Raw genomic sequence first — 19,508 nt, 5'->3', positions numbered from 1 at the left:
TATTTGAAACTGCAACAAAATGTCAAAATCTAGTTTCATGTATAGAAAGTACCTTTATTTCTGGTGATTATTATAGCACTGAGAACTTTTATGTATCTTTCATTCATCCACTTCTGTTCTGTGATTAAAATTAAATTTAAAATGAACTAGGAAATGACCAGAGAATTTCAGGCACATGAAAATTACATGAGACAAGTGATGACTAATTCAAAGAATCCCCTGATTACCTCTCATTAGCAGCACTCAGAATCACCATTTAGGGATGGAAGAAATGTAAGAGATCTGATTTTTAATCCTTTCTTTAAAAATTTTTAATCCTCTTATTCTGCAGGATGACACTAAGGTCAGAGAGTTAAAATGATTTTCCCAAGGTAATTATGCCAGACAGCCCAACATAAAGTGCCCATGTCCTAGTTCTCACAGCCCATGTGTTCTTCCACCATACTGCAGTGCATCTTTCGTGTGTGTGTTTATACACGCACACATATTTTTTTAAAGAGGCAATGTTTTACTCTCCTATTGGAAAAACTATATGGCTCTCTCCTAGCCTAGTGTGATGGCCATATAGTAAGTACTAAACTATGGTAATTCATTTCCACATCAAAACTTCCCTTAAAGCCAATTTGACTATTTAGCAACTAAACAAGTGTTCAACATGGAAATGACTTGTAAATGTATATATACAGGAGTTATTTGACAAAACGTTTCTCTGACCTCTGATTTACTCGGGGAACTACCACTGTACAACCCCAGACTCAGATAAAACCCTCCACCCCACTCAATCCTAGTGATAAATGCAGCCAGGCCAATCCCCCGCCGCCGCCCCCCCCCCCCCCAACACGGCGCAGCTGTTGGATGCCAAAAAAAAATTAGTTATTCCACACAAAGTAGTTCACCTGATACTCCAATGCTTCACCTAACATCAGAGAATGTTTCTGGCATGTCAGGCTTGGTCATGTAAATTTCAAAGTACAATAAACGAATTTAAAATGTCTCTACCCAAAATGTTTAAAAACTCCCTCACGGATGAAAAAAGAAGTGCCAATGAACACCATTTTACTCTGCCAACCAACAGTCACCGTTTTTGCTTATCCCCCACCTTGAAACACTTCAAAAAAGGGGAGTGGCTCGTTATTGAAAGGTTATTACGATTAAGCTTTAGGCCTTGGATATCACCAAAGCAATTCCTATCACAATGTACCAATCGTTAATGGAATTTTGTTTCCTTCACTACTTAATCAAATACAATCATCACATTTGCAGACGTTACCCGTGCCCACAACGCTAGGCATAAATGCTGTGTCACCGAGAAAAATATTTTTCTGAAACCAAAAGAAAACTGTCAAAGAAGGTCGCTAACCTGTGCCCTCGGGCTACTCCACTCCCTATAGCCAGAAATGACTCTCCCAAAGCCCACGTGCTGCCGTGTGATGGAAAGCCCCCTGACCGGCATAGCCCTTCAAGGAAAGGATGCACCCGCTGCACTTGCATGGCCAGGGCTGCTTCTCACCATTTCCAGGTGAGCACCGGTGCCTTCGGGGTGTCCGCTTCCCGGGGCCGGACTGGCCCTGCCCTCTGGGGTCTTCCGCTCACTGTTGCGTTTCAGGCCGCCGGCGTCGCCTCGACCCCCGGCCTCTCGGCGCCGTCGCTGCCGGCTCCACAAGTACATGGCACCCGCACCCAGCAACAGAGGCGCCCCGACTGCCAGCGCCAGCTGCCATCGCGGCAGGCCCCCTGTGCCCGGGCCCGCAGTCGCACTGCCGCCGCCCACCCCACTGCCGGAGCCGGGCGCAGCTGCGGCGACTACCGCCGCCTCTACAGGTTTAGAGGCGGCCATGACGAGTGTCCTCCGCCAACGCCTCTCTGCAGGTCGCGGGCGCCACAGTCACCAGTCGGCGTGCGAAGGTAAACCAGAGGGAGGGAAGCAAGGTACTGAGCGAGTGAGCACGCTAGGAAGCAAGAGCGTACAACAGAAAAGGGCCAGAGGTCACCGGAAGCCCAGGGCATGCCGGGCCAGACCGAGCCGGCCCTTCTCCTCACTCCTCCTTAACCGTAGAGGGAGGGGGAGAGAAGGAGGAGGAGGAAGAGAGGAGGGAAATCACTTCCGGGTTAAGGGGAATAACTTGCTGTAGGCGTCAGGTGGGCGTCCGGAGCTGCTCATTCTCTTTTCTTCACCCCGCTGCAGTTTGTGAGACTTTCTTCTGGTGTCTTGGTCCTCCGCTGGTAACCGATGTCTAGCGAAGCTGGGGAGTCGCGCACATAAAGAAGGTTTTACGGTGCGCAGGCGGTCAAAGCAGAAGGCTTCGCAGAGGCCCTGAGAATGTGGGAGAGTGGCAGAGGAGTTGTAAAGGTTATTGGCTGGCAGGTGGTGGGCGGGGCGTAGGCCGAGTTTCTCAGTTTATTGGTAGAATTTGGACGTCTGGTTTTGTAGTTACCGCCACGTTGGCGCTCCTTAGGGCATCCGGCTGTTTGCTTGGTTGTTTTGCCTGAGTGTTTTGGAAACTAAAGGATTGGAAGGAGTTTTCAAGATGTGAAAGAAAAGCGATCAAAGCTAAAGATAACCTGCAGTAGCATCAATCTTATCCACCATAGCCAGATTTTAGTCTGGACGAATGTGAGACACTGGGGAAACAGCAGAAGGCAGAAATCCGACTGGGATGAAACCTGCAAATCTAGGTTAGTTCAGTCGAAGTGTCTTGAAGGGAGTCTCTTCGGCACCCCGTCTACACCCATTACGAAAGCGATGACGTCTGTGCGTTGTTACCCGGTTCTCGAACTCCGTGGGTATCAACGCGAAGACCCAGAGTTACCACCTTTTCTTTACGTATTTGTATCTTGTATTGGTCCCCCCGCCCCCCGGCACCCAAGCCCACAATACGGTCCGTGGAATGTCTCCGCTCCCCAACCCCAGTGCTCCGATCTACCCAGAGTCCTTGTTTTGCACTAGATGTGAGTCCTCTTCATTACCTCATACCACATTCCCAAATAGAAAGTACAGAGCTTTCACATATCTACAACTTTGTCAATTCCTCTGCCTGTGCCCTGTACTAGATCTCTTAAAATGCAAAAATTGTCTTTGCCAGTAACTGTTTGGAATTTATAGTATTTTTAAGAAGAAAAGACAAGTATTAATTGTCAGAATTCAAAACTGGTTCCGCATTTCGGATTACCAGTCTCCAGACATTTATATTAAAAATTTACAAGTAAATTTACAAGTAAATTTTTTGTACCCAAAATTCACTTGGGTACAAAATAAGATATACAACATCACAGTAGCACTACGTGAAGACTAAAAGATAATATAGGTGGCACCAAAACAGGCTTTCTAAGACCTAATTTGAAAGTTTCAGGATCATTGCTTTTCTCTTGATTCATATAGGTTCCTGTTAGTAGATTTCTTTCAGGCAACAGGATTTCTTAGCAACAGACTTAGCAGTGAGCCAAAGATGATAAAAATAGAATTGAATTGGTAAAATAGTAATTGTTGCAGGCAAAGGGCTTCTCTCCCTGATTCCCAACCTCACAAAGCAAGTCTTCTGTCCTTTTACATAATTTCTCCCTAGCTTTTCAGAACAGATACCATTTTTCTGAAATTTCCATTTTTCTGCAGCCTTATAGGGGATTTTAGAATGCTATTAATTGAACTATTGGTGAAAACTAAAATATTAAAGTTTTTCAAAAAAACTGACATATTTATTGGGATAATAATAGATTGTTATGGCTACAACTCAGAAGTTACAAAGGGTTGCCCTGACCTGTGTGGCCCATTTGGTTGGATGTCTTCTGCAAAGCGAGGGGTCACCAGATCAATTCCTGTCTGGGCACATGCCTGGGTTGTGGGTTGGTCCTGGTCCAGGCATGTATTGTACAAGAGGCAACTAATCAATGTTTCTCTCTTACATAGATGTTTTTCTCCATCCCTTCTCCTCTCTCTAAAAATATAATCTTTTTAAAAAAGAGTTTCAAAGGGTTGACTGTGAAGTCTTTCTCCAACCTCTGTCTCCAGCCACCCAGTTCTCTCCAAAGGTAATCAGAGGTTCTTGAATCATTTGTTTAAGATTTATCTAAAGGGCTGGCTTTTGGGCTTTGTCTTTTTTAAGTGTCTTTTTTGATTAGTTATTTTTAGAGAAGAGGGAAGGGAGAGAGAGAGGGAAAGAAACATCAATGTGTGGTTGCCCTACTGGGAGCCTGGCCTGCAACCCAGGCATGTGCCCTGACTGGGAATCAAACCAGTGAACCTTTAGTTTGCAGGCTGGTGCTCAATCCACTGAAACACACCAGCCAGGGCTGGGCTTTGTTTTTAAGATCAGCATCAGTAAAATAATTCGTTCTTGTTCATTTTATACTTTGTTAACTTCTCATTTCAATTCCTGAACCTGTTCATATCTTCTCCCATTTTCTCCATCATTTCCAATTGATTATAGTACAAATTGAGGAAGAATGTTACTACTTTTGTGATCTTTATGGCCTGATGCATAAGTTTCTGGGGTGTGAAATAGCAAAAACACACTTCTCAGATTATATTAAAGATTAGTTCCGTAATATTTAAGGCCTTTTAGTGTAATTTGTTATAAAATAGTAGACACAATGCCTAATTCTTTGTTTATCTAAATTTTAAGGAAAACTGTTCTTTAAAAAAGTGAGGCTTTGTATATGTGAACATATGTATATGTATATATGGGTTTTTTTGCTAGATTAGTGGAACTCAATAGAAGAAGCTTTCTTCACTTCTTCTCTGGTCTCTTAGAAGGCAGTTGAATGAGGTAGAATGTCTAGTTGCCACATACCGACCTGAGTTCTTATTCTAGATTTCAATACTACTGAGCTATGTGATTAGATGATTTCTAAGGCTCCTCATATCTTTAAAATTATATGATTTTATTCCCTAAATTGCCATTGCTACATGAAAGGTTTTCTGATTGGTAAGGTTGATGGATAACTGGTTATTTGGTGTGTATATCTTCCAGTGGGTCCACAAACGTGCTTATATTAAGTACATACGTACACAGCTCAATTCTCTTTGAACTCTTCTTGAGGTTTCCATTCTCTCTGTTTTTCTTCACTGAAAAATTACTGGAAGGAGCCCTGGCTGGTGTGGCTCAGTGGATTGAATGCCAGCCTGTGAACCAAAGGGTCACCAGTTTGATTCTCATTCAGGGCACATGCCTGGGTTGCAGGCCAGGTCCCCAGTCGGGGGCATGTGAGAAGCAACCACATATTGATGTTTCTTTCCCTCTCTTTCTCCTTTCCCTCCCCTCTCTAAAAATAAATAAATAAAATCTTTTAAAAAAATTACTTGAAGGAAATTCTCTACTTGTCTCTACTTGTCACCCATCATCCAAAACCTCTTTTAATCTAGTTTCTAACTTTATTACTAGTCTGAAACTACTTTGAAGTCACTAAATTTATTGTTTGTTTGTTTTTGGCCTTCATATGCTTTTATTGAAGCACTTGATACCATTGGTCACTTCTTCAAACACTGTTTTCCCTGGCTTTTAGGAGACTAAATTTCCCTGTTTGTTCTACTCTGACCAGTCTCGAAACAAATGCTGCCCAATAGAACTTTATGTGGTGTTGGAAACATTCTGTATCTATAATGTTCATTATGATAGCCACTAGCCACATGTGGCAATTGATAGCTAATGTGACTAAATTTTTTATTTTAACTCTAATGGGTTTAAATAGCCTCACATGGCTAATGGCTATCATATTGTACAGCAAAGCTCTGCATCTTCCACAAGTATAGGAATCCTCAAGAATTTGTCCTCTTCTTTGTGTGCAATCTTTCTGTGGGTGACCGGAGTACATCTCATTGCTCTAGGTACCATTTCTCCGAAGATAATATTTTTTCACCTCTAGCCCTATAATATCCTGCTACTTACTGAGCAGCTTTGCCTGGATGACTCATTTCATTTTTTTTTATTTTTAATTTTTCAAATTATGGCTGACATACAATATTACATTAGTTTCAGATGCACACCCCAGTGATTAGACATGGAACTTACTGTGATCATCATGATAAATCTCATATACATCTGACACCATACATAGTTATTAGAATGTTACTGACTATATTCCCTGTGCTATACTTTACATCCCCATGACTATTGTGTAACTACCCATTTGTACTGCTTAATCCCTTCAACTTTTTCATCCATTCCTCCAGACACTTCCCATCTGGCAACCATCAAAATATTCTCTGTATTTATGAGTCTGTTTTTATTCTGTTTATTTGTTTGTTTTTCAGATTCAATTGTTTTGATATGTACTTATTGCCATTTTCTTGATTTTTTATATCTTTTTTCCTTCTTAAAGAAGACCCTTTAACATTTGCATGTAATACTGGTTTGGTGGTGATAAAATTCTTGTCTGGGAAGCTCTTTATGTATCTTTAGATTCTAAATGATAGCTTTGCTAGTACAATAATCTTGGTTGTAGGTCCTTGCTTTTCATCACTTTGAATATTTTTTGCCAGTCACTTCTGGCCTGTAAAGGGTTGTGTTGAGAAATTACCTGACAGTTTTAGGGGAACTCCCTTATAGGTAACTAACCGCTTTTCTCTTGCTGCTTTTAAAATTCTCTCTTTATCTTTAATCTTTTGCATTTTAATTATAATATGTCTTGGTGTGGGCCTCTTTGGGTTCATCTTGTTTGGGACTATCTGTGTTTCCTGGACTTGTATGTCTATTTCCTTCACCAAGTTAGATTTCTGTCATTTTTTCAATAGGTTTTTGATTTCTTGCTATCTCTCCTTCAAACACCACCATGACTTGAATATTGCTACACTCGCAGTTGTCCCAGAGGCTCCTTACACTTTCCTCATGGTTTTGTGGGTTTTTTTGGAAACTTTTTTCTTTTTGCTGTTCTGATTTGTTTTTTTGTTTGTTTGTTTGTTTGTTTGTTTTCTTATTTTACAAGTTGCTCTTTTGATTTTCAGCTTCATCTATTCTATTATTGATTCCCTGTAAATTATTCTTCATTTCAGTTAGTGTATTCTTCATTTCCGACTAGTTTTTTTGTATGATTTCCATGTCCTTTTTTATGCTGTTGAAGTCTTCTCTAAGTTCATTTATCCTTCCCCTAAGTTCATTAAGTATCCTTATAACCAGTGTTTTGAACTCTGCATCTAATAGATTGCTAGTCTCAATTTTGTTCAGTTTTTTTCTTGCTTGGAGTTTTGTTCTCTTATTTGGGACATGTTTCTTTATCTCCTTATTTTGGCAGTCTCCCTATGCTTGTTTCTGTCTATAGGGTAGAGTTCCTGCATATACCAGGCTTGGTAGAGTAGTAGGTGTGATATATAGTCCAGTGGCATAGCCTCCCTCTTCACCTGAGCGGCACTCTAGGTACACTCATCCATGCCCCCACCATGTGGACTCTGTGCACCCTCCCGTTGTAGTTGACCTTGATTGCTGTTTGCGTGTTAACAGGAGGGATTTACCCCTAGGTTGATCAATTGTAAAGACTGGCTGCTACCTCCATGGAAGATCAGCTGCACAGAGGCCCACCCCGTGAAGCAGGACCTACTTCAGTGGGGCTGTGGTGCCCACTAGTCTGTCCCTTAAGTATGTCACTTCTGGAGGTGCTGGGTGGTGCTTAATGTTATCTGAAGCTGTCTACCAGGTATATTGGGTCTGGGGCCTTCTGGGCGGTGCAGTCCAAGGTCAGCAGCTGCTTGTGTTCTGACTGGGGCCACACAGCATGAGCTATAAAGCAATCTGAAGAACTTGTGCTGGGCCTGGAGGTGCCCAGGAGAGGCCAAGCTGCAAACCAAGACTGGCTGCTGGTGGTGCCAGGCCTGGGGCCACTTAGTGAGAGGTACAGGGTATGCCAAAGCCAGATGCTGCTCATTTGAGAGATTTTAGGAAAATCTGAAGCATGAGCCAAGGCAGACCAGTCATATGTAAAAGCCACTGGAAATAGCTTGGGTGGGGTGGGGTCTCATGGGATCATCAGGGTGGGGCAAACAGTATGAGCCAGGTCGATGGAGACTTATATGGTGCTTGCCTGCCGACTCTGGGGATGGCGACAAGTGCTTCTGCCAGCACTTGTGTCTTGGACAAAACTGTCTCCCCAGCTCTTGCCCTGATGCCAGGACAATTCAGTTCCTCCCTGTATGTCCCTGTTGTCTTTTGAGCTGCTGCCTCAGCCCTGGAGCTGAGAGTGAGTGAGTCTGATTAAGTCCATGTACAGGCCCTTCTAAGAGGAACTGCCTGGGTCTCCAGAAGTGCTCTGTCTTACTCAGCCACAATCTCCACTGGTTTTTACATCCTTAAGTTGTGGGGACTTCTCTTCCTGGCCCTCGAACCCTGGGCTGAGGGGTTTGGTGTGGGGATTGGACCCCTCCCTTCTCATGGGTGACTTCTGCACTCAAGATATCCCTCCCAGTTTTTATACACCACAGCCTGTTCCTCATTTCTGCCCTTCCTACTAGTCTCAGTGTGACTTCTTTATATCCTTAGTTGTAAGAATTCCATTCAGCTAGATTTCAGGTGGTTTGAATGATGGGTGTTCTGTAGTTTAGTTGTAATTTTGATGTGGTTGTGGGAGGAGGTGACGACCAACCATGTTTACCCATGCCACCATTTTTTTTGTTGTTCTTTTTTTTTTTTATTTTATTTTAATCGTTGTTCAAGTACAGTTTTCTGTCCTTTACTCCCATCCCAGCCCACCCCCATCCCTCCCCCACCTCCCTCCCATTTCCACCCCTCCACCCCCAGTTTCTCCCCTCTGGTCACTGTCAGACTCTTCTCTATTTCAGTGTCTTAGGTTATATTTTGCTTGTTTCTTTGTTTTGTTGTTTAGGTTCCTGTTAAAGGTGAGATCATATGGTATTTGTCTTTCACCACCTGGCTTATTTCACTTAGCATAATGCTTTCCATTCCATCCATGCTGTCGCAAAGGGTGGGAGCTCCTTTCTTTCTGCTGCATAGAATTCCATTGTGTAAATGTACCAGTTTTTTTTTGATCCATTCATTTACTGATGGGCACCTAGGTTTCTTCCAACATTTGGCTATTGTAAATTGTGCTGCTATGAGCATTGGGGTGCATAGGTTCTTTTGGATTGGTGTTTCAGGGTTCTTAGGATATAATCCTAGCAGTGGAATTGCTGTGTCAAAAGGCAGATCCATTTTGAGTTTTCTGAGAGAATTCCATACTGTTTTCCATAGTGGTTGTACCAGTCTGCAATCCTACCAACAGTGCATTAGAGTTCCCTTTTCTCCACAACCTCTCCAACACTTGTTGTTTGTTGCTTTGTTTGTGATGTTCATTCTGACTGGTGTGAAGTGGCATCTCATTGTGGTTTTAAATTGCATCTCTCTGATAGCTAGTGATAGTGAGCATCTTTTCATGTGTCTCTGGATCCTCTGTGTGTCCTCCTTGGAGAAGTGTCTGTTCAAGTCCTTTACCCATTTTTTAATTGGATTGCTTGTCTTCCTGGAGTGGAGTCATGTGAGTTCTTTATATATTTGGAGATTAAACCCTTGTCTGAGGTATCATTGGCAAATATGTTTTCCTATACGGTTGGTTCTCTTTTTATTTTCTTTAGCCGTGCAGAAGCTTTTTATCTTGATGAAATCCCCTTTGTTTATTCTTTCCTTCATGTCCCTTGCTCTAGGGGACATATCAGTAAAAATTTTGCTGCATGAAATATCTGAGATTTTACTGCCTATGTTCTCCTCTAGGACTTTAATGGTGTCACGGTTTATATTTAAATCTTTTATCCACCTTGAATTTATTTTTGTGTATGGTGTAAGTTGGTGCTTGAGTTTCATTTTTTTGCACGTAGCTGTCCAGTTCTCCCAACACCATTTGTTGAAGAGGCTGTTTTTACTCCATTTTATGTTGCTGACTGCTTTATCAAATATTAATTGACCTTAGAGACTTGGGTTTATTTCTGGGCTCTCTGTTCTGTTCCATTGGTCTGTGTGCCTGTTTTTATGCCGGTACCAGGCTGTTTTGCTTATAGTTGCCTTGTAATACAGTTTAGTATCAGGTATTGTGATCCTTCCTACTTTACTCTTCTTTCTCAAAATTGCAGCAGCTATTCAGGGTCGCTTGTGGTTCCATATGAATTTTTGAAGTGTTTGTTCTGTGTCTGTGAAATATGCCATTGGTACTTTAATAGGGATTGCATTGAATCTGTAAATTGCTTTGGGTAGTGTGGACATTTTGATGATGTCAATTCTTCCCATCCATGAACATGGTATATATTTCCATTTGTTTGTGTCTTCCTTGATTTCTTTCTTCAGTGTTATGTAGTTTTCTGAATACAGGTCTTTTACCTCTTTGGTTAGGTTTATTCCTAGGTATTTTATTTTTCTTTTTGCCATATTGAATGGGATTTTTTTTTCTTGATTTCTGCTTCTGCTGTTTCATTGTTGGTGTACAAAAATGCCTTTGATTTCTGGATATTGACTTTGTATCCTGCTGTTTTGCCAAATTCGTTTATTAGGTCAAGCAGTTTTTTGCCCGAGTCTATAGGATTTTCTGTGTACACTATCATGTCATCTGCAAACAGTGACAGTTTTGTTTCCTCCTTTCCGATTTGGATGCCTTTTATTTCTTTTTCTTGTCAGATCACTGTGGCTAAAACTGTCAATACTATATTGAATAGAAGTGGTGAAAGTGAAAAACCTTGTCTTGTTCCTGATCTTAGTGGAAGAGATTTTAGTTTTTGCCCATTAAGTATGATGTTGGCTGTAGGTCTCTCATATATGGCCTTTATTATGTTGAGGAATGCTCCCTCTATTTTCACTTTGCTGGGTGTTCTTATCATAAATGGATGCTGTACCTTGTCAAATGTTTTTTCTGCATCTATTGATATGATCATGTGATTTTTGTCTTCGCTTTTGTTTATGTGATGTATTACATTTACTCTATGCCACCATCTTGAACAGAATTCCTGGATGCCTCATTTTAAAATATCTAACTCATCATCTTTCCTTCTCATTCTTTCCCTTTGTGTAACACATTTTTTCTTCATAATATTACTATTACCTTACTGGGTACCCATAATGAAACCTCCAACTTTTGGGGACCTTTCTCTTTTCCAGCTCTACCTATCCAAGCACAAGTGGATGTACCAGTAAAAACACATGCAAACACAAAATCACCTGTGAAAGCTTGATGATTCTTTGCTGTATCTTTTAAACATTTTTCTTCCTTTTCATACCCTCTGCCACTTCTCAGTTCAAATATATGTAATCACTTAAAAGTATGTCTGCCATATAACAGGTACTCAATAAATAATAGTTTCTTCCTTTTTTCTTTTTGCCCCATCTCCTCATCTTTCCTGAATGCTGTATTAGCTTCCCAGCCTCTAGTGCCTCTTTTTTTGTGTATCATTCTGCACCTTGATACTAGATTAGTCTTTCCAAAGCATAACTCCAATTTTATTCTTGAGCTCAAAGACTCCCAAATTCCTGTAAGGTTAAATGTCTCTGCACACCCTCACCTCCTCTCATACATTTTGTTTCCTTGGTCCACATTGTAAGAATTGAGCAGTGTTTGAAATCTCTTATGTGACCTGTGAATAGGCTATAAGCTCCATAAGGAGAGAAACTTTGTTCCTCTTGTCCTCCCAGAAATCAAATATAGTCAGTGTAATGGTTAATTTTATGTGTCAACTTGACTATGCCATGAAGTGTCCAGATATTTGGTCACACATTATTCTGGAAGGATCTTTGAGGATGTTTTTGGATGAATAAAGAAGGGCTAATAGAACAAAAAGGCTGACCCTCCCTTGAGTAAGAAGGAACTTCAACTGCTTGACTGCCTTGAGCTGGGATATTGATCTTCCTTTGGAGTGGAACTGAAGCATTGGCTCTTCTTGGGTCTTGGGATCGCCAGCCTTCTGACCGGAACTTACATCATCATCTCTTGAGTCTTCAGCTTGCCGACTGCAGATCTTGGGGCCTCTCAGTCTCTATAATTTCATGAGTCTATTCATTATTATTTTTTTATATAACTCCTATCAGTTCATTTTCTTCAGAGATCACTGAGTAATACAGATTTTGTCACTAAGAGTGCTACTGTCACAAATACCTAAAAAATGGAGATGTGGGTAGAGGCTGGAAGAGTTTTTAAGTGTATGCTAGAAAAAGCCACAATTGCTATGAGGGAACTGTTGGTAGGTATAAGAACATTAAGAGTGATTTGGGTGAGAGCTCAGAAAGCAAAGAACTGGAGATAAAATGTCCACATTCTTTTTTTTTTTTAAGATTTTATTTATTTATTTTTAGAGAGGGAAGGGAGGGAGATAGAGAGAGAGAGAAACATCAATGTGTGGTTGCTGGGGGTTATAGCCTGCAACCCAAGCATGTACCCTGGCTGGGAATCGAACCTGCGACACTTTGGTTCACAGCCCACGCTCAATCCACTGAGCTATGCCAGCCAGGGCATTAAAACGTCCACATTCTTACAGAAATATATACATCACTAACAAATGTTGGTAGAAATATGAATGTTAAAACACCATTCCAGTGGAGTGTCAGACAGAAATAAGGAACAGGTTACTGAAAACTGGAGGAAAGTGATACTTGTTATAATGCAGCAAATAACTTGGCTGAATTGTGTTCTATTGTTTTGTAGAGGATAAAACTTGCAAGTGATGAAATTGGATATTTAGCAAAGGAGACTTCTAAGCAAAGTACTGAAAGTATTGCTTGGGTTGTCCTTATTGCCTATAGTACAATGCAAGAGGAGAGAGGTGAATTGAAGAAGGAACTGTTAAGTAAACAGGAACCAGAACATGGAAATTTGGAAAATTCCAAGCCTATCTGTACTGCAAATAAATGAGAAAGCTTGTTCTGAAGAGAACTCTAAGAGTGTGACTTAACAACCATTTCATAGATCGTGAGTGCAGTTCATGGACTTAACCATTCACGTCAGCAGAAGCAAGGGATAGAGATGGGATTAGACCAGCAGAAACACTGCCAGGTGGGACTAAGGAGGGCTAAAATGGGACCAAATGAAGGAAGGCTGTCAGACTTACGATATTTTACAGGGTAGAATATAGAGCTATTTGGCAATGAACATTCTTTATTATTTAAGAAATGGGAAAAATGACCCAAAGCCTACTCAGATTCAGGCTGCCACTCCCATCACAAAACTAGGGGCAGAGCTGGTTCCACTTCTATTTTAAAGTGTGGGGCTGGGTGCCAGATGCTTTCATCCAGTGCTTCAGGGCCAGGGCCACCCCTGCAGAGAGCTGCATGGGCAGGGCTATCCCCTACCCCACCCTAGGGCTTTGGAGGTGACACTACCACTCCAGTGGGCCCAATGGAATTACCTTGCTAAATTTTAGACTTGTGTTGGACCCATCACCTTTCCTTCTTTCCTATTTCTCCCTTTTGGAATATTAATGTCTACAAGATACCTGTCATACCATTGTATTTTGGAAGCACATAACTTGTTTTATAGGTTCACAGCTGGAGAAGAATTTTGCCTCAGGGTGAATCATATCTCAAGCCTTACCCACACTTATTTTAGGTGATATTTAAATGAGCCCTGACTGGTGTGGCTCAGTGGATTCAGTGCTGGCCTGTGAACTGAGAGGTTGCCAGTTCAATTCCTAGTTGGGGCGTATGTCTGGGTTGTGGGCTGGATCCCTGGTTGGAAGTGTGCAAGAGGCACCTGACCCGTGTGTCTCTCATACATTGGTGTTTCCCTCCCTTCCCCTTTCTCTAAAAATAAATTTTAAAAAATCTTTAAATGAAACTTGGGACTTCAGATTTAGAGTGGATGCTGCAATGAGTTAAGGCTTTTGGGGCTATTGGGATGGAATGAATGTATTTTGCATGAGAGAAGGACATGAATTTGAGGTGGGGAGCGTGGGCCAGATTTTGGCAGGGGTACCACAATCTGTATTAGTTTGCTAGAGCTGCTATAACCACATACCATAGACTGGGTAGTTTAAACAACAAAAGTTCATTTCACAGTTCTGGAAGCAAGTCCAAGGTAAGGTTCGGGCCAGTTCTGTTTCTGGTAAGGGCTTTGTTCCTGGCTTGCAGATGGCCACTTTCTCATTGTGTTCTCACATGACCTCTTTTTTTGTGTGTGTGCTCACCAGGGGAGAGAGCAAGCTCTTTAGTGCCCGTTCCTTTGAGCACACTTTTCCCACCAGACCAGGCCCACCCCCATAAATCCATCTAATCCTGATTGCCTCCCAAAGGACATGTCTCCAAATACCACCACATTGGGGTTAGGGTTTCAACATAGGGATTTTGGAGGACACAAGCATTCAGGTTATAGCAGCATAAATATTGTTTTAAGTGAGTGATATGGAAAGGTATCAAGGAAGAAAAATACAGCATTCAAGGCAGAATAGGTAGAATGTCATTCACTTAAAACTATCGAGTGTATACTATATGTGGGCCTTTCTCTAAACTCAAAATATTTTTTCTGAAATTTTCTTAGAGCATACCTGTCTACATTGTTTTATAGAATTATACTTGTCCTACTTCATCTACTGCACTATAAGCATCCCAGACCAGGATCTATGTCTGATTTATATCTTATACAGTGCCGCCTCTAATGCTGTATGTCAGAGCAAAGGAATGTGTTTTTTCTTTTTGCCGTGGACCATACAATTCATATTTCTTCCTCACAATGACCCCATTGCCACAATTGTTTGTTCTCATGTGTGCTACTGAAGGTTGGGGAACATGTTTTAATCATCTTTGTACTGCTATCTTTATTATGAAGCCGGGCATTTAATGGGTGTTTGTTAACTTCTCTGCTCACCATGAAACAAAGACTTGATGAAGTATTTGTTGAACAAGTTCCTGACTGCTGCTTTATCTCCATTACATTGTTGCCAACATTAAAGTTCTGGTACCACCACGCTGTCCAACCATCAGTACCAGCTGGGAAATCAACTGACTGCTGCTGCTACTGCCATTACCACCATTGTCACAGATCCTAGCTCCCAGTCCTAATCATGCTGTGTGCAGCCACTGCTCCCAGCTCTACCAGAGCAGCTGCTCCCGTTGGGATCTGCTTGGTTTGTCCAGTGTCCCACTCATGATCTATAGAAGTCCCTGTTCCCTCTGAGCCCTCATGCTGTTAATTATTCTCTAGTCTTTCTTCTGATGGTTTCTGCCTTATTCAGTTTCCATCAAGGCATCAGTTGAGTGGGTAGTAATGCCTTGCTTCTCAGGAGGAATGTCACTTTGTGATTCAATTAAGTGGCTGCTCTTTTTACCGTCAGAAGGAGCCTCTGCATTTATCTTCAGCGAACAATCTGCAGTAACCCCAGTTTCCTCTCCTTAGCTATGACTAATAGCTCACATTATGCTTTAATGTGCTCATTTGCTACCTTTCTGCCCACTCACAGAGACTTATAAGATTTTGTCATCCTCATCAATTTAGTTCATTGCCACCCACAAGAAATCGTGTCATTTGCAAATGTAGAAATGTTGCCTTGCACTTTAAATTATAAAGCTGTCACACACAGGTTATACTAATTGTCCCCTGAACAAGGATGCTGAAGTCCAGCTTGCATTTTGTTCATTACAGTCTGGTGTCAGGCTATGTCTGCCCTGGGGAAGGTCCTCCCTTCCCTGATTTGCATGGAGATGGAGATGCTGGCCATCACCAAGTGATGGGCCTGCAGTGGAGTGGCCGCCTGTTTAGGGGCACCATTTTCTAATCCACTCCCGTTAGACCAGTAGCCCTGGTTATGCAAACCTGATCTTAGGGTGGGTGTAGTGGGGCAGCCTGAACCTGAGAACTTCTAGGCCACCCTTTCCTGTCTTTATCTTTTTAGTTTTCCTGAACAGTGGAAAATAACCTCAACTCCAAAAATGAGTAGGAGACTCAATTTTATCAAATTATGAAAAAAATGTAAAACCCTGAAAAATAGCTTCTGCACCTATGTTATAGTTATCTATTACTGCTTAACAAACTGTCCGAAGTGGTAGCAGCTTCAAACAACCTAGTGGCTTAAAACAACTATTTTGTTACATCTCACAGTGTTGCTCAGGAATTTGGGCAAGGCTCGGTTGACTTTTTGCTGGTGTTAAATTAACAAAGTTTACTCTCCTGGTGGAAAGGCTAGTCTGGAAGGTTCAAGACGGCTTCACTGTGTGTCTGACACCTTAGTGGCAACGCCTTGAAGACTGGATTCATTTGGGACTCTCCAGTGAAGCATCTTCTTGTTGCCTTTCCAGCATGGCAGTAAGGGTACCCAGACTTATGTGGCAGCTGGCAACTCAGGTTTCCTAGAGAGTGTCCCAAAAGCCTGAGGCAGAAGCTGCAAAGCCTTCTAAAACATCACTCCCACCACATTCTGAGGGTCAAGCTTGTTACTAAAGCTAGCACAGATTGATGGGGAGGTGAATTAGACTCCAACTCTCATTGGGGGAAGTAGCAAAAAGGTTGCGATTATTTTTACCACATTCATCTACCAAGATTTAACCAGTGTTAACATTTTGCCATAGTTTCATGTGACACAATTAGAAAAACGTTTTTATTACAAAACCCAATAAAGACCACCTGAAAATCTAAGTAAATATCATACTTAACAGTGAACTGTTAGTAGTTTTCTTTCTGAGGTAAAGAACCAGTCAGAGGTTCTTTTACATAGTACTGAAGGTGTTGGCAAAAATAAGACAAAATAAGGAAATGAAAATGATATTGGAAAGAAAGGAGTAACTTTTAATTTTTTGTAGACAATATGGTTGTCTCCTTAGAAATCCAAGAAACTGGGATCTATTAGCAGCAATAAAATAATTCAGCAATATTGCTGGATAAGATTAACACTAAAATCCAAGAAACTGTATAATCTACTGGAAGCAATAAAGTAATTCAGCAATGTTGACGGATACAAGATTAATACTTTAAAATTGGCCCCTAGAACTTTCCAAACTATTGGCTATTTTGTGGTTCTCCTGTTCTCAGGCCTGGCAGATGGTTACTCCCTTCTTTTTCCTCCTACACCGGCAATTATATTAGGTCTTAGCTGTTGGTGGTTTGACTGCTCACACTCCACTTGGGGGTGGGGACACCAGGTCACCTATACTTGTTGCAGAGTTGTCCGTGGGTGTTTTCCTCTACACTGGCTCTTTGGTTTTTATGTGGGGAGTCAGAGATTAAAAACCAATGCTGTCTTCATTATTGTCTTCCCAGAATACCTGTAGCTCAATATTGATCCTGTAGCTACCTATTTAGAGCAGTTTCTTTTTCTGGGTCATTTTTTTCTCTTGTATTATGAAATGATTATGGATTTACAGGAAGTTACAAGTAACTGCACATGGAACATGTACCCTTTGCCCCACCTCTCCCAGTGTTAACAACTTGCATAACTAGAACAATATCAGAACCAGGAAACTGGCATATATAATCCACAGCACTTAATCAGATCTCACTCTATACATTCATTCCTTTGTGTCTTACAGTTTTGTGCAGTTTTAACACACGTACGAGTATAGCTTTGTGTGTAACTGTCACGGCAATCAAAATGCAGATCTGTCTGATCACCACAAAGCTCCCTCATGCTAAACTTTTATAGCCACAACCCCGCCCCCATCCCTAATCTTTGGCAACTGCTGTCCTTCATCTCTAAGATTGTGTTAGTTAAACAATATTATATAAAGAAAATCATACAGAGTGTATCCTTTTCAGGCTGGGCTTTTTATACTCAGCACTTTTAATAATCTGAAGATTTTCCATTGTTTATTGGGTTCAGTCCCTGGTTGTTCGGGGCACATCCAAGAATCAACCAACAAATGCATAAATAAGTGGAACAACAGAATTGATGTTTCTCTCTGTCTCTCCCTCTCCCCCTTTCTCTCTCACTTTTTCTAAAATCAATAAATAAAAAATAAGCAACAACAAGAAAACCAGAGTGTTTACCAGGAAGTTCTTTGGAGTCCCAGAGGGACTTCATGTTTAGAAGTGGGTTAGGACAAAATCTTGAATTATCAGAAGCTTTCAGAATGTGCTATATAACCCCCACCCCTTTTGTCCCAATGATTTGTTTAGTAAGCAGCCTAGAAAATAACAGTCTCTCTTTGGGGACAGATATATTTAACAGTCACACTCTCTGACTACACAGAAAGGTGAGTGAAGTACAGTCAGGCAAGCCATCCATCCTTGCAAGTTTCAAGTAATCTGGAAAGCCGGACACAGTCAACAGCAGTGAGACATCCCTTAGAAGGACTGAGAGTCCCATCTGCCAGGAGCGGGTGGAGAGGTCCCACTGCCCATGATGTGCTCTTTCCCAACTCTTAGCTTTCAATAATCCAGGTTTCTTGTAACCAGTCGTCTCGGATGCAATTAGTTCCCTCATTAGAAATGCAGGGCCACCAGCAGCAGCTTGGTTTCAGATGGTGCCCTCTGAGAACAAGTGTTTCCCCATGGGCATCTGCCAGTGTCCCACGTGAGGGACATGTGCATTGTGTGTGGCCCATAGAGGGGTGTCTTAAATCTGCACTGGTCCCAGAATCTCGGTTCTGTTCATTGGCACTACGTCTGTGTTCAGAGATTAGAATAGGCCTTCACAGATGTTATCAGGTTTCAGCCCACCCTCAGGTCCAAGCACTGAGGATCTCTGAATTCAGGATTCCAAAAGGCCAGTGACTTCCTTTTTAGCAGCAGAGAAGCTGAGAGACTACAGGGTCAGGCAGTGGGGCTCCAGTCCTTCTAAGCCCATTTTGTCTCACCAATCTTAGAGTCCAAACTGACGCACTCTAAAATATTCATCGTAGGCTGGGAAATCAGTTTCTATGGGTCAGACAACTGATTTTACAAGAACTTAATTAGCAAACTAAAAACTGCATTTTAAAACTCAAAAAGTGTGTTTTCCGTTTATGTTGTCTACCTTTTCCCATAGCCTCCAGCAGGTGAAAATCATAGCAAATATAATTAGTTGTGAAGATTTCAGCACTCAGATATTCAAAGAGTTTAAATTTTAATCCATCACTAGCAGTAAAAAGCAGGAAGTCAGGTTGTACTAACACCTTTTACAGGGCAGCTTCCCCTGACTGGGAAAATCCCTAGCACTGATGATAATATAAGCATGTAATATTTTACATCAGTTTTTGTCATACATCCAGAAGCAATAGCCATAAAATAAAAAGCCATTTTAAAAGTCTCTCTCTCTCTCTTTCTCTCTTTTTCTTCATTGCAAGTTTACTCAAACCCCGTGCAGCAAATTCAGCACTTCCAGGGTTGCCCGAGATCCCAGCGGGTTATACAGGGAACTGTTGCACCAGTGGATAGAGTGTTATTCCCCACCCTATCCTTCTTTTCTGATTTATCTTCAGTTTGCTCCAGCCTTAGAACTGACTTAATGTTCCTCCCTCCCACTTGGAGGAGAGATTGATACAAAGATTTACCATTTTGGGTCAACCATAACATTTTGGGGGAAATTTTGGGACCTTTCTTTCCCACCTAGAGGAGAGAATGAAATCCACAAACATCAACCAGATTGCACTTTTTAATTCCTTAACTTTAGCTACCATGGCTAAAGCAGCCAACGGATCTGATGAACCAACTCTGCT

At 41.6% G+C, this 19,508-nt stretch overlaps 2 protein-coding genes across 3 annotated transcripts in view; one reads left to right on the top strand and one right to left on the bottom strand.

Moving 5' to 3' along the window:
• Positions 1-1,980, bottom strand: part of TOMM70 (translocase of outer mitochondrial membrane 70) — a 39,424-nt gene extending 37,444 nt beyond the window's left edge. Inside the window, exon 1 of the mRNA XM_028504457.2 lies at positions 1,511-1,980. Coding sequence (XP_028360258.1) covers positions 1,511-1,837 — 327 coding nt within the window. The 5' untranslated portion in view covers positions 1,838-1,980. The remainder of the gene's footprint in view (positions 1-1,510) is intronic.
• Positions 1,981-2,095: 115 nt separating this feature from the next.
• LNP1 (leukemia NUP98 fusion partner 1) overlaps positions 2,096-19,508 on the top strand; it is a 36,687-nt gene continuing 19,274 nt past the window's right edge. For both annotated transcript variants that reach the window (XM_036018008.1, XM_036018007.1), the window contains exon 1: positions 2,096-2,949. The gene's annotated coding sequence lies outside the window, so the exon portion shown is untranslated. The remainder of the gene's footprint in view (positions 2,950-19,508) is intronic.

Source organism: Phyllostomus discolor, chromosome 2 (genome assembly GCF_004126475.2).
Source record: "Phyllostomus discolor isolate MPI-MPIP mPhyDis1 chromosome 2, mPhyDis1.pri.v3, whole genome shotgun sequence".
Taxonomy (NCBI): domain Eukaryota; kingdom Metazoa; phylum Chordata; class Mammalia; order Chiroptera; family Phyllostomidae; genus Phyllostomus; species Phyllostomus discolor.
This window is presented reverse-complemented; position numbering and strand designations above follow the sequence as displayed.